The 15,885-nt window shown below is 40.7% G+C and overlaps 1 protein-coding gene across 1 annotated transcript in view; it reads right to left on the minus strand.

Moving 5' to 3' along the window:
* Positions 1-15,885, minus strand: part of LOC104405414 (latrophilin-3-like) — a gene marked incomplete at its 5' end in the record, with an annotated part of 262,781 nt that overhangs the window by 72,011 nt on the left and 174,885 nt on the right. The window contains 2 exon segments of the mRNA XM_010014137.1: positions 9,907-9,945; positions 13,697-13,882. Coding sequence (XP_010012439.1) covers positions 9,907-9,945; positions 13,697-13,882 — 225 coding nt within the window.

Raw genomic sequence — 15,885 nt, forward strand, 5'->3', positions numbered from 1 at the left:
CCATCTCCTGGCTCTGGATGGAAAGGTAAGGCCTGTTTGTCAAAACATGAAACAGATGCTGAAATATTTGTGTTACAGTGAAACATCTGCTGCAAAGATTTCTGTCCCCCAGAAAAATTATTCTGAATTATCAAATGCATTTTTTATTTTCCAATGTGTGTGCATGTATGCCTGCATAATTTGAGAGAGAATTCCAATTAGGCCTAATGTGGCACTTTCCACACAATATGTACTCCTCACCCAACAGATACCCCAGCGGTGCTGGTAAGAATTCATCCTCTGGAAGTGACTAACCTGAAGCCAGCCACTTTGGATGTGAGGTCTGATGCAAAAGCTCAGGAAAGATTTCCAAGGACTTTGGGTCAGGTCCTTATCACGTATCTGAACAAAGCTAGTAGAATGTCTTCATTGGCTTTACATTCAAGATGAATTTAGTCCATAGCTTTTCCCAGAGGGTCACTTCCCTCACCTGTCTCAGTGCATTAATCAAGTGTTCCCCACACTTCATTATGGCTGAGTGCTGCTGGCTGAAGCCAAGGAGATGAGGTGCTAATGAAATGTTTGCATTTTGGACAGGAGCTGAGGTAGGTGTTTAAATGAAACAAAACAGCTGTTAAAGCAACAGTGTCTCTTGAGACAGAGATGTCAACTGGGAGAATTTGGCCAGGGGATAGGGCACTGTGGGAAGGCAGGCACACAGCACAAGGATCGACCTGTGTCTTTGCGTTTAAGCTGAACCATCACGGTTTAGGTGGGTTTGGCACCTGTTCCAAGGACTTTGTGGTCTGATAAATCTCCAGCATAGAAGAAACAGTGTCAAGCTCCCAGGAAAGCCTCAATGACCAGTGGTAGAAGGGTTAGCCCCAACAGAAGCCCTTTGAAATGAACAAGGCATGAGACAGGTGTGTTTGGGAGCTGATGGCATGATAGGTTTTACCTGAGATCCCAGGTGATTCTGATAAAGATGGGGCAGCACAAGCACACATATGCCCAGAGAGGAGGACAGCAGTAACTCAAATTACATACCTTTCACAAGGTATAGTTTGCTTGTTTGTAGCCTAAGATCAAAGAAGGGAAGAACGGCATGGCAGAAGGAAGCCAAGAAGGAAGACTTTCCATCTGCCTTTCTACACTGAGATATATAGGTGTAGTTGTATGCTTCCTATGATGCCAGGGTATCTATACATGCAAAGGCAAGCCCCCTAAATATAAGACCGTAAAGAGAAATCATCCTGGGTCAGAGAACTCAGTGGACCTTTTATATCTCCAGCAGTAGCTACAATTGGACATCAAGAGAAGAGCAAGAACATGCCAAGCATAGAAGACAAATCCCATGATGGTGATCCCTTTCATTATGTAGTTATATAGCACCAGAGAGTGTGCATTCAATGTAAATAAATGTCAATAAATTGCAGAGGGAGACTTTTTTTCCCAAATAAGGGCATATGCTCATGGTTTCTTGATTCTGTCCTGAGGTTACAAAACAGAAATGAAATGTAAACCTTCCTTCTCAGACACATACAAATCGGTATTAAAAGACGTATTGTCAAAAGGCAACTAATTAGGAGTTACAGTAATTATATATTACTAAAAGGCCAATTGTACATATCCCATAGATTTCCTTTGTGACAGCTGCTTCATTTCATAAAATTGAATTTTGCTTGTTCATTTATTTTTATGTTGTCCCCCTCTCGAAATGCTTGGTGAGAATATCCAGCTATGTGACACACAGTTTAAACCTGGGAGGGAAGAATATATCCAGTGATACCACATCCATTTATTTCTTTCACTGTATCAACATACAAGGCATTGCTCTTTGTCAGAAGCAGATTCTATAATGTAAGACCTGTCTTTAACTGGGAATCAATGCTGGAAATCACTAAGAGATATTAGATATACTTACTGCCAAATTTGGGACCAGACTGCATTGTGCTATAGTGCTTAAGCACAGTAACCCTAACCTTAGAAAACTAGCAGGTCTCCTAGAGTTAGGACCTCTCTAAACCTTTATTGTTCATTTTGGCTTTTCACCAAGCAGCTGATGGAAGAACAAAACCCCTCAAAAACTTATTACAGGAGAAAATACTGCTTCATGGCAAATGAATACCAGCAGGCACTACAGGGAATATTGATTGAATTCTTCTGCTCAGTAATTTTCAAATAGGCAGTTTGTCCTTCCTTACAAAGGAACATCTCCTTAAGAAGAAATGTAACACACTGTATATATTATTTTGCATGGAACCTACATCAAGGTCTTATGTCCTATAGAGCTTCGGGAGAATGAGGACAGTGGTACAGGGCATTGAAACATCACTTTTGCAAATATATCTCTAATTAAAATATCTGCATTTTATAACTTTAAAAACCCTGACCCATGCTGCTAACACTTGTCTTCCTTGATCTCACAGGAGTATTTCATGCAATGCACTTTCAAAAATTAGGATAGAAGGAGCTACAGCAACAAGGCTGTGCTTTGCATCGATAGACTAAAATCATGGCTGGTGCTTGTACAACTACTCCTGTACCAAAGGTATTTGCTGGCACAGCCTCATTAGAAAAGGTTTGCCCTCCCTTTCTGAGAACAGCAGCACTAAGACTGTAGAGTGCAATAATCACACAGACACAGACTCAGGCTGTGATTACCATCTGAGGTTCTGGTCCTGCCTGAGGTCTCTTACTGCTCCAAAAAAGCACACCATTATCTTTATTCGAAGTATGCGAAAACATTACTAACCCACTTTTTTATAGCAGCTTGAGGTTTTACAGAAAATAAGCAGAGAAAAAAAAAGCTTGAAAACCCTTTTGGTTCCACATTGCAGTGAAAATGAAAAACCCGTCACAGAGCAGATGCACTGAAATGTGGATATGGTTCAATGATCACATTATGCTCCTTTTTCCTTTTACTTACTGGAAAGCAGTGCTACTTTAAAAAAGTTTACCTGCTTCTTTGCTCAAGAACAGCTGGTTTTGCTCTGTATTCATATGAAACACCTAGTGCTAAAACAAAACCTTTTCTTAAGCTATCAATATTTGCAAGCCTCCAAACTAATTGAGTTAAAGGCACAATCAATGCCATTGATGGCAAGTTCTGCTGGAAGTTGTGTGATTCTTGCCTCTGGCCAGAAAAAGAACCAGTACAAGAGAAAGTCCCATTAACTCTGAACATACCTGTTGGAGCCAGAATGAGCCCTTTAGAGAAGAGGACCAGCATGAAAGCATGGACCTGGGCATGCAAGCTGCTGCTTCTGGCAGAGTTATTGCATTGAAAGGGACCACCAGCTCAGGAAATGACATGTCTTTTTAGAGTGACAAATGAACAGCACCCCTATCCCACTACACAAGGGTCACCAATCAAACTGGAACAATCATGCACTCAGTGGAACTTCAGGTCAAAAATAGATGCTCATGTCATTTCTTCAGCTTCCTAAACAGGGAAAATGTCATTTTGGCTAAAAGATGCCATTAAATCCTACTTCTTAACTGAGAAGCGCCTTCAAATCTGTCTGACAAGGCTCTTTAGCCTCGGATAGTTTTTCACCTTGTCATTTATTCTTTTAATTCCAAATTAAAACTTGTCTCTGGTCAAAGCATAAGTGGAGACAATTTCTTGGAAGCCCAGCCACTGTCTAAGGTTTTCTACAAAGCAATAAGGTCATCACAAAGCAATTATAATATTCAATTAAATGGACAAACACATGTTTAAAGTGAAACTATCTGAATTGCAATGAATGCTTAAAAATAAATAAATCATTACAGTATCTACTGTTAATCTCTGCTTCTGCCTTAAAAACTAAGACAGAAGCATTAGCCTACATCTAGTTTCAGAGTGGTTATTGGAAACTGATGGTATCACTTTTGGTGAACTGAGCCAAAACCTACTACTGATGGCAAAAGCATCAAAAAGAAGAACTTCCCCCTACCTTGCAGGGGAATTTCTAAAATTGCTCCACAGATTGAGAGCAAAGGCTCTCAAGAAAGAGCGGGCAACCTTCTCTTCTCAACACTACAACAAACGTTTATGCTGTAGCTACAGGAACTGTACTGACTCAGAAATGGCCTGAATTTCAGTGGCACTGAGAAATCACTGCAGTGAGAAGAAAGGCACTGACCTTTATTAAAATTATGCCACCTACAAAAATTTTAACTATGGAATTAATGGTCTTGCACTAGGTATGCAAGATTTGCAATCTTGGCCTTGAACTACCAATAATCTCCTAATTGGAGCACACAGAAAAATAGGAGGTTTGAGGAAGAGAACAAGGTTACAAATTACAGGCTATGGTTTTGCTTTGTTTAGTGTAAGAGGAAGAATATTTTAAGGTCAGAAGGCATCTGTAGGACTGGAATAAAAGGAATTGATTGGGAAGAAGGAAATAACATATTATCTATTTCATCTAATGAGATCTTCCCTGCAGAATAAGCTGAGAACTGCATTTATGAATCATCTGTATTTGCTGCCCTACTGTTTGGGATTTGAGACAATACAAGCAACTGCTAAAGTAATTACCCTGGGAAAGTGAGCAAAGCTGTAGTAAGAAAGGAAAATGGCTTGCAAATGAGAAATGCCCCTTTGACAGAATATCCATGGCCTTTAAAGGAACTTTTAGGGAGCCCGTAAGACCCATCCTTTCCTCCAACATTCCAAATCAAAGCGAATATCTCCCACTGACCTCTACTGCAATTTATACGGAGACTTTACCACTGGCACCAGATTCCAGGACTGACTCAGCCTAAAGAAGAGAGCTTACTCACATAGCAACACAGAAAATGCTAGATTTTTTTCCTCAGTTTTGTTATGATACATGTGGGCACACAACCATAGCTGTAGCTCAGTTGTAGGTAGAGGAATAGGCTGTCACCTTCATTTTTAGTATTTTCATGAAGAATTTCAGAGCCTGGTGAAAAACCCAAGGCTGCTGCTTTGATCCTACTCTCCCCTTACAACAGGCTCACTGTGGCAGAAACACGCAGGGTGGGGATTTCAAGTTTTGCTCCTGCTGACACAAATCAAGGGCAGGTTTCTCAAGCTGTGAAGTATATTAAGTTCACAGAGTTTTAACAAAGGGCTACCAAGCCATAGAACCCCACTGCAAGTCACACTTCTTTCAGATGTCCTTTTAATTATATTAAATGAAAGTTTTGGGCACTTTGATGCTGATGGGCAAACATCTCCATCTCTTGAAAAAGCTGCTAAAAGTACTCCCTGTAGCTACAGTTAATATATGACATTGTATGTGCACTGCTAGCCAATTTATTCCAGCCACTTTAACGATACCTGGCCTGACAGGCTGTGCAGAATAGCATCAGGAATCAAGCAATGCACAAATCATTAAAGGACCCTGAAAGTTGTTTGACATGCACTGCAGAGTTCTTTGTCATACAGCCAATTAAGTGACCAAGCAAGGAACTTGAAATTCCTTGTTAATTTGGCCCTTTCTGTATAAATGGAGGTTAGTTTTCTTGTCACAGGCACAAGAACATAAGCAAACACAGCATCATTCAATTTATGCTCCCTTTCAGAGCTAAAAGTTTCTTTTGCGCAGTCTTCACAAAGTTGGGACAGCCATGCAAGCAAGAGAGAAGTGGGACAAACAGAATTAATCCACTTTAAATAGTACTGGCTAAGTCCCAGATGCACCTTTTATCTGCTGAGAGCTACTAGGTTAGCAAAGAAAAAACAAAGTCTCTTCTACTCAGCGCTAAACTTAATGCCTTGAATCCTCTGAGGAGAGCCTTTTTTTTTTTTTTTGCTTGGCACAGCAGTTCAAACAGCCCGTGTTACAAGTGTGAAACATTCAGAAAACTTCCAAGAGAACCAGAATGACAAGTCTGACTTCAGACACCCACCACTGTCTGCTACCTGGAACCTGCCAGAAGCTCAGCACTGGCTTCACTGGTGGCTCCGATAACACCTACATCCAGAAGCTCTTGTGATCTTCATGGAACAGATAGAACATCCATATCTTGGTCATTTGCTGTACAGGCAAGCCCAGAATTACGAAAGAGGGGAAGCTGACTTACAGGACAGCCTGGAGGATGGCAGGAACAAGAGCAACAAACACCAGTAGTCCAGGAAAACACTGCAAAAGCAACGCTTTGCTGCCTCCTTCCATCCTTCCCACAAAGCTGCTGTTCAGGCTATCTATTGTATCCACCAGCCCCGAGCTTTGAAGTCACCACGACTGGGTTCAAAAAATCAAATTAAAAAAAATAAATAAAAAAACCCCCAAAAAGAATGGGAACCCTGTGAAGTTTTTGTCTTCTGAGATCTGCATCCCAAATGCAGCATGAAATTTCACTTGGGAAGAGGCCGCTGGCTGGCACCACAGTGAAATTCATTGGCCTCGTGATGCTCCAGACCTCCAGCCCACAAATCCAAGCAAAGAAAGGAGATGAGCTCAGATTTCACAATCAGGTACACATATGTGATAAAAAGTCTCTACATGGTTTGATGTGGTATGAGCCTTTACTAAAGCTTGTGCTTCCAGCTACTACATCTTACAGCAATATTCTCTATTTTTTCCCCCCGTGTTTAAGTTTTCTGTGTTAATATGGCCTGACTTCCTGCAATATCTGACTACTCAGTCTTTTTTATTTTTTCTTTACTACCCCACCTCCATTCCCAGAGGGCAGGAGAATTGTACCCATGGCATTTTAAACTGGGGAGCTGAGAAACAGTGAGCATATGCCACTTGCTGAAGGGCATGGAGGAAATCTGTGACATCAAACCCAGTTTTACAGCACCCCAAAAAAACAAACGTTTTGTATTTCCTTCAACTTCAGTGCTTCAGTTTAAAGAGAAACTCCTTTGGAAAATGAACAAATATCAATTCTGAAAAAGTTACAGAAAATTCATACCGGCTTTCACCACATACCAGTCATCAAACGAAGCTATGCTAATCAAATGCGTCACCCATTGTGACTCATTCTCCCACATGATGACTTTTCTATCCCTTTCCCAAAATAGAGTGCAAGAACAGTACACTGCAGAAAGGTAGACACGAGACACGTAGCTCACTGCTCTCCAAAAGGTCACGCATACCGGATCCAAGCTCTCCTTAGCTAACGAAGCACCTTTCGAAGGCCACTTAGTCCATTTTGGATATCCACTTTGGTCAGCCCAGACTAAGTGGACTCTTAGTAACACAAATTAAAGTCCATGTAGCTTTTCTTACACATCATGGTGATTGAAAAAATCTCCCATCAATTGCCTAGTCATTATATTAATATCTATTTATCACATCACCTGTCAGGTTGATTTGTGTTGGATTTTTGAGACAAGAAAAGATCATTTATCACACTTGCAACACTAAAGGAGAAGCATTTGTAACCTCTATCTCCTATAAATAAAATCCCTGGGTTTTTAGCTCAACCAATATTGTGACACTGCACAAATTAAATCAATATTTGTTTTAATTATAAACTTACCCAGAGCAATGAGATGATAATCTGATATGGCATTCCCAGCCTCATATTTGAATAATTCACAACATTTCCAGATCCGTTTTACATATTTATTTATATTCATTTATTTTATGCATAAGAGGACTTTACACCCCAATCACTACAGGGGCTCTGTCATGACTACATAGATTTGCCAGCCCACAGAAAACAGTAAGGCTGTTTTTAGCAATTATTATGTTCTCAAATCACCCTCCTCCTCCCCAAAACCCCACCTTTTCTCAATTGCATTTTTGATATTTACAATTGATGGACATCTCTCACATAAATTTTGTACTGCACTATCCTTTGTCTAGGGAGCAGAGAACTGAAGGTACGTATCCAGCCCTGTGAGAACAATTCAGCCATGGATGCTCTTCACAATAATGGGAGCAGCACAAGGAGATCATGTCAGCAAGGCTGAAAAGTCTATTTCTCTGCCATCAGTGGCATATATCCTCATTAATTCCCATTTTTTCATTAACTTAAAGTGCAGAATTTCACCATTTAAAATCTGTTGAGAAATCTCTGCCAAACTGCCTTAGCCAGCCCAGACATTCCACTGCCTGGTAAAGGACAAGTGTCCTTTAACCAGAATATCTGCAGTTACATTTAATTGCTATTACAGACAAAGTCTCCCTTACAAGATTTTTAGATGACTTTAGCTACATGAGTTTCTAAAAGGAAATACACTGTATGAAAATATGTCCAGATATACAACTTTACCTCCATATAATACAAAGCAGAGCTGGAAAGGTTTAATTAGGTCATCTAAATCATTCTTCAAGCCCTCTATTACAGGACTGTCCTCTTCAAGATATTTTCCAGATTTGTCCATATTTATACTAAACAGCTCGAGCAATGAGCTTTCATCAGTTTTTGTCTACTAAAGAGGTAGGTGCATGATTAATGTTCAAACACACAAGCAGCCTTTCGAAGTGAAAAGGAAGAAGTCCTTGAAATTAAGGGTAACCTGAAGTTTGTGCAGAATATGCAGGACTTATTCTACCAATGCCAAACCTTCTATAGAGTGTATGAAACTCACTATTCACTACTGCTTGAAAGAAGACAAAAAAAACCAGGAGCATGTGTCAAGTCTGTAAAGTATGCCCATGCAGCTACCAGTATGGGTCAGGTAGCACCCAAGGTCCCCAACAGGATTGTGTGGTTCGTGGTCTAACCAGCCTGACAGTTTCCAGTATTACCAGTAGACAAGATAGCTAGCTTGGGAGTGAGTGTTTCACTGTAAAATTTCCTACATTCCTTCAAATGCTAATTACTTTCTCTGGAATCTTAAGAGAAGTCACTCCAGACAAGAGATGTGTAACTCCTTATCTTTACCCATTAATGTATATGGAAGGGAAAAGTTTACCTTCTCTCATGACCATAATAAAAGGGACCACAGACAGCCTACTAGCACAGAGGGGTACTGGTTTTTAATGTCCTAGAAATCTAAAACATCTAACCCCCCCCCACTAAATGAAATATTTACTGAAAAAATAAAGTCAATACCAACTGTAGGAAGTTGAATTTTTCAGGAAAATATGGGTATAGATAGCTCCCTACAGTGGTTCATTTTTACACCTCTGCATGTTATACATACACACATAAATAACAGTCAACCACCCATAAGTAAAACATCAGTGTTCATAAACACGAGACAGAAATTAGAAAGTAAAATGTTCACATTTCTTAAGCAGCATTAACTCACTGATAGTATACAAACAGGTTTATATAAAAGTCTGGTGCAAATGCTCTAAGGCAAGGTGACAGGATAGATAACATAATCCAAGGCCCCACTTTTGAAAACCCTACAATCAGGTCTTTCCAAAATGCTGGAGCTTGGCTTTGTTCATGTTTTCACAAAGCCACAATATAAGCCTACAAAAGTTGGGCCACAGCTGGGTGAACATTATGGGACGTTATGTTCCTAATACTATATTTAGTTTGCAGCACTCTCCTTCCCACAACCCTCTTTGAGGACACCCTGCATTTCATTATGATCCTACCTCCTCCCTCATGCTGTTACTATTTCAAATTGTTTCTAAATTTGCAAGTGTGAGAGGGGAAGAAAGAAAACTAAGGAAATGCAGGTGGCAATGATATGAGTGATATGCCATAAGCGAAACCCAGCTGGTCTGGAGACACCTCTGTCAGCTGGAGTTTTGCATTCTTTACTTGAATGCATCCATACCGTCCTGCTTATTCCGATGGCTGGATGAGTCTTGTCAGATCTCTCCTGTGTTTTTTCCCACTTTCTTGTTCAGAGCTTTTGCCCAAGATTTTGTCAAGTCTGAGAGAGAGTGGGCAGGTGGGAGAATATGAAGAATGAAATTATTATCCTGTAACCTTAACCTTAGAACTTGCTGCCACAAAGATGGTAATAGACAGATTATTCACAGAGACAAGACCCACTTCACAGTCATTCAAACAACTAGACATGTGTATTAAAACCACAAGAAATACCTGGACATAGGCCCTGCAAGAGCGCTCCCTTTTCTGAAGCTGAGTCCATAAAGACAGCAGATTAAAGACGGAATAGAAAAAACAAGTTAGTGACAGAACAAGGGGAAAAAAAATGAAGAAAATGCCTATGAATAAAACCTCATTTGTCTCTTAAACAGCTCCTGAAAACCAACCATACCAAAGGAAGCATGCAAATTAGACAGCAGTGCAAGGTTGGAAGGACTGGCTCCAGAAATATGGGTTAGTCCTTTTTCAGTGAAGTATAGCACAAACTGGCAACTTTTCAAGAGCAGCTGTTAGATGGTAGGAGACACTGAAGTCAAGTAGAGATGTTCAAGACATGATGTTTTCCTTACTGCTTGGAGATCACACATGATACTTCCATGTCAAAAAAGGCTGGAAAGGATGGGGCTGAGGATTATTTATATAAGGAGCATGGGCTCTGCAGTCAGACAGGCATTGATGGCACGGTGAGGTATAACCAAACTTTGGATGAGCAGGATCAATTCCAAGGAGCATCCTGACACAGGACGGACCTCTATGGACCCATTTTGATACGCCTGCTCGGGTCTATGGCTCAAGGCAAAACCTATAGCACTCCAGCTTCACTGCTGTGAGCTGCTTAAAGCCAGCCCAGGCAAACATCAAGTGCGATAATACATTGCACCAGAGGACAGAGCATTGCCCAGGGCTTCTGGTAGCATAAAAGGCTGTAACAATGAAATGGGAATTTGATCCAGTATTTCCTGTTGAGGACATTCTCTCCCCTTTGGATTAAACTGCTTTTCCAGGAACGCATTTTCCAATCCTCTCATACCAGTTGTCCTTTGTAATTCCTGGGCCTAAATGGTTTAAATACTAAACAGCTTTCCACAAAGAATCACACCTTTTCCATAGGAGCACATTTAGGACTGTACTTTGACGTGCACTTGCAAGCTTCCTGCCTGGTAACTGCGCTTCAGTGTGTCATGAAATTCCAGCAATCACTTATTTTACCTCCCCAGGACTTTACAGGCAGTCTGAAGCAACAAGCTGGAATTGGTGAGCTCTGCGCCGGTACGACTAAACCTTGCGAAATCAGGCTGCTCAGAGCCACTGGCCTGGCTGGGTTTGTTTCTGCTGATGTGCCTGAGTTGGAAATTGCACATCATCAGAGATTCAGGGTTACTTGTGTTCTCAGCTCACAGCAGTGCAATCTCTTTAGTACAGCTGAGAGCCAAATTTGTCCCTGACAGTTTTGAGGCTCTGAAATAAACAAAATACACTCAGGTATCACACAATGCCTAATTTCAATTTCTAATTCATCAATTTGTAACAGCAGAAGTCTTCCTTTGGGTAAACCTGGCCAGTACTAAGACTTTACAGAAACAAATGGAGATCAAAGGAAGCCTTGCTGAAAATTACAGACCTATCCACTTGGGGGTCTTGCCAGTTTGCAACAGAACAATTATTACCTTAATTAAGCCTGATCCAGTGGAAAGCATAAAGCTTTTAGTGACAGGAAAGTGGCTCCTGCAAGATGACGGCTTTTAAAAATTCTGATTATGCCAGTTTATTTCAATTCATTGTACATCAGCTTAAAAAAAAAAAAAAGGCAGTACAAACCAGCACAGGTGATTACTTTCAGATTCCTACCACATTTCCTTTAATGATTAAAAGAATATTTAATGGTTAGTGCTTACTTTATTTCTTCTTTCTGACTAAACAACACTCTTTGCAAATGGCTTTTTTCCTTTTATTTTGAAAATACTCTTGATCAGTGAAGGGGAAAATGGAGGAGTAACTCTGCTGCCTTTTGTTTGCCCAATACTACTTCCAAGTTGAATTCATGCATTCTTAAATGAACACAGAGCAGTTGCTCTTCTAAAGAATTAAGTGGGGAATGAGAGCAAGTAAATTACTGAGCCTGTCATTTGGATCACTGACTCGCATCGCTGTTTTGCAGGACTCCACGCGGTCCAGAATTTTAATGCAGAGTGCAATTGACTTGTATGAGCTGCTTGTGCAAAGCTGGTGGCGGGGGGGGGAAACCTGCAAGGGGGATTCCAGGAGTGACAGCCCAGCTGAGGAGCGTTCTCCCTTGCCCAGTCTTTCCCTCCCCTCAGTCACTTATAGCTGCCCCTGTGATACAACCCCATTTCATGTAATCAAAAGAAATATCGGTAGGTGGGATATAAAAAGATGAAAAATATGTGCTTGCAAAGCTGAAGTGACAAAATGTTGGGTGTGGTTGAGGCATATTCAGAAGAGCAAGCAGACTAGAACAGTGAAACCCATTAGTAGGTGACATTAATTGCTGGTTTTACCTGATATTGTCAGACATCACCATCATTTCAAACAAAGAACCATGGTATGATTATAACAAATAATGTTATGCTGATGTAACAGTTAATACAATCATTACCTACATTGTTATAAAATAGCTGGAAGCAGCACTAATTAAAAGCATCAGGATAACCTAGTTCACAGCACATGCAAAGCACATGAGATGCAGGACTTCATTCCCAAGCAGCTGTTATCTTAAACAACCCAGAAGCCCTCTTTCATTTAAAACAGTGTAGGTCTACAATAATAACTTACAAGAAAAAAAAACACGTTACGACTCTAAAAAGTATTTTTCTTCAGAAGACACACAAGAAACTTCAGGCTTGGCTGGGATCATTTATTCCCTATATAACCTTGGGACCAAGTTCTGGTCTCACATGGATGCCAGGGCTATCAGAGCCAACTACGCAGCTGAAAACAATATTTTGTGTCTTATTTTAACTGGGTGGCCAATATATGACCATGTGCTCATAGCCACAGGGTTCAGCTGCTCTTTGTTCTGATGAGTAGGCCTGTACCATTCACCATCTGAACCATATATGTAAGTTCTACCCCATGTGTTTACATGAGATTCTGTGATGAAAAGGGCCTTGAACCAAGGAAATCCCCAACTTCAAATGCATTCTTACAGAGTCCACAGCCCATATTTCCTCTCACAATGGGAAACTTCTAGCACCTTTAGTGTGTAACAATTCCACTTAACTCTGGAAGTGCCAAAAGGACTAATACTAATATTTGTCAAACAGAGGGCACAAAAACCACACCCTCATCATGCAGTAATGTTCTTCTGGGTTAAGTCAGAGGTCATCACTAAAGGGCCCTCTAATATTAAACCATCCAGAAGAACTTAGATGTAAACACGATGGTATCTTATGTGCCTTTGGTAAATGTTTTTCCAGTGTAAATAAATGCCTCTGTCTGCTTTTATTTGTTTATATTAATGCATGAAAGTGTTCATTTGACCTTCACATCAGCATTTTATAATGTTATGGGATTAAAAAATAAAAATTTAGACTCTGTCTCTTGGGGCTTTAAATACTCAGCTTTTCTGGATCATATTATATTGCATTTCTCAGACAGATTCAGTACTGGATAATGCTGGGCAAAATTCTGGTCTTGCTCACACTGGCACAAGTCCAAAATAATGGCTGTGGCATCACCTGAGTTATTCGCATACTGAGCTATGAGATCTGAGACCACAGTAAGTACCTGGAGTTCATATATGTACGCATTTAAGGGTATACATTTCCCAGGACCAGTAGTACACTTGGCATTTACAACCTTTTTGTTTCTCAGCAGAATAAAATACACTGTAAACAAAAAACTGCCAGGTACTCTTTGTCTACTAAGAAAGAATCACTGCCCTAAAATTGCAGTCATTCAGCAAGACATTTATAATAGCTCTCCAGGGAGAGCCAAACCCTTCTTCAGCCTCCTGTCCTTTCCCAAGCCCATTTGTCTTTACCTTATTTAAGCTGCGTGCAGCACTGTCCTTCCCGCCTGGAGTCAGGTTTCGGAGCTGCACATCAAGCAAGTTCACCAGCTGGACCATGGCAGACACAGAGTACGCGATGTCACCAGCGTACAAGTGGTTTTTTGTGTGCTCTGCAAGCTCCCGGGCAATGTTGGCAGCCATCTCGCCCGACTTCATCTGCAGTTAAGAAAGCAGAAGAAAAGGTTGTCCCTGGCTGTTAGTTTGATGTTACTCTAGTCCCTTCCAACACCACAGTGTTACATAAATCAACTCCCCAGAAGAAGAAGAGGAGAAGAAGAGAGGAAGAAATGAAGTTTCCAAGAAGGAAACTACAGCAAGGCTCTTCATGGTTTGATCATGTAATAGAATCATAGAATGGTTTGGGTTGGAAAGGACTGTCATGGTTTAAACTCAGCTGGTAACTAAGTACCATGCAGCCGCTCACTCACCCCTTTACCCCTTCCACAGGCAGGCTGGGGAGGAGAATTGAAAGAACGTAAAACCCACAGATTGAGATAAGAACAGTTTAATAACTGAAGTACAATATAATACTACTAAATATAATAATGACAAGGGAAATAACAAGGGGAGAGAATATAAAACTAAAAAGGGAAAAGGAAAAAAAAACAAAAAACAATAAACACAAGTGATGCACAACACAATTGCTCATCACCTGCTGGCCTATACCAAGCCCAACCTAAGCAGCGATCGGCCCTTTCTGGGTGACTCCCCGCAGTTTATATATTGGGCATGACATGTGGTATGGAATACCCCTTTGGCTAGCTTGGGTCAGGTGTCCTGTTCTCTGTTCCCTCCCAGCTTCTTGTGCCCCTCCTCATGGCAGAGCATGAGAGACTGAAAGACCTTGATCAGGGTAAGTGCTACTGAGCAACAACTAAAACATCGTTGTGTTATCAGCACAGTTCTCAGACTCAAGCCAAAACATGGCATGGCACCAGCTACTAGGAAGAAAATTAACTCTATTCCAGCTGGAACTAGGACAGCGACCTGAAAGATCATCTAGTTCCAACCCCCCTGCCATGGGCAGGGACGCCTTGTTTGCGTATAGTTTAAACACAAGTGGCTTTTCCAGCTATGGTCACGATGTTGACTTCAACACAACAATTTCTGACCTTCTCACAGGGCACTGCTGGAATTGAGGGGCTGCTGCTTCTTTGTACTGCAACAGATGCAAGTAATGATGGCATTGCTTTCCATAGGAAGCCCATGCTAAGGAGGGCTTTAGTTAGCTTGTCCCCTTATCTTACCTAATGCCACTTGAAAAAAAAAACAACAAACATGTAAATAGTCTCTCCTGTCAAGAAAGAGACATAATCTTCTCTTTCTGATTCCAGAAGATTATTTCATAAAGATGATTTTTGTTACAATTCCTGTGCAAAAAAAAAGTTATTTGTAAAATGAACAAAAATAGATGACAACTTGGATGAATAAGATAAAAATGTTCACAATTCGCATCATATGGATTTAGTACTCAGGTGCTAATTTATCACTTTGCATTTCCGTGCACGAGACGTGCTCCTTAACACACTAGCCACTACATCTGTAATGAGGCTAGTGATTCTCAGCATATAAAAGCATGCTAACTCAGGAGCAAAAGGCTTAAGGCTTCAAGTAAAGGCTTTGCTGTAAGGGAAAACCAAGTAGGCTGTTTGGCTGAATCTTCTATTAAATGACCTTTATTGTCTAGTTGAGTCATAAAACTCACAAATCTCTTGCAGAGAAATTCACTGTGTAATTATTTGGGAAACTCTCTCTTTCCCCCTTCGACTTTTACCCCTTTCTTGCTCTGTTTTGCTCTCCCTGTCTGGTGGCTCTTTCTTCTTCTATGCCATTGAGACAGAGGACAAGGCAGCTTGTCCCATCTCCTTCCTACAAGCAACCCACTACGAAAACACCATTGCAGGTTCCTGGGCTTTTTTTGTTATATACTACTCTGTGATCTGCAACGCCTATCCATGGGGAATATGTCAAGGATAAGGAGAAATTGCACAGGATGACATTTAAATGAAGCTCCCACTTATCTTTCAGGCTCAAGGACCAGCTCTGTTGGGTTCTTCATATGAAATTTCCAATTGTCTTATTTTCCGACAGTTAGAGAGCAGGTATTTCTCTTGTTCCCTCAATTTCTGGTGCTTATTATAAAAGCAAGATTCTAGGGA

This window comes from Nestor notabilis, unplaced genomic scaffold, assembly GCF_000696875.1.
Source record: "Nestor notabilis isolate BGI_N333 unplaced genomic scaffold, ASM69687v1 scaffold1435, whole genome shotgun sequence".
In the NCBI taxonomy this organism is placed as follows: domain Eukaryota; kingdom Metazoa; phylum Chordata; class Aves; order Psittaciformes; family Psittacidae; genus Nestor; species Nestor notabilis.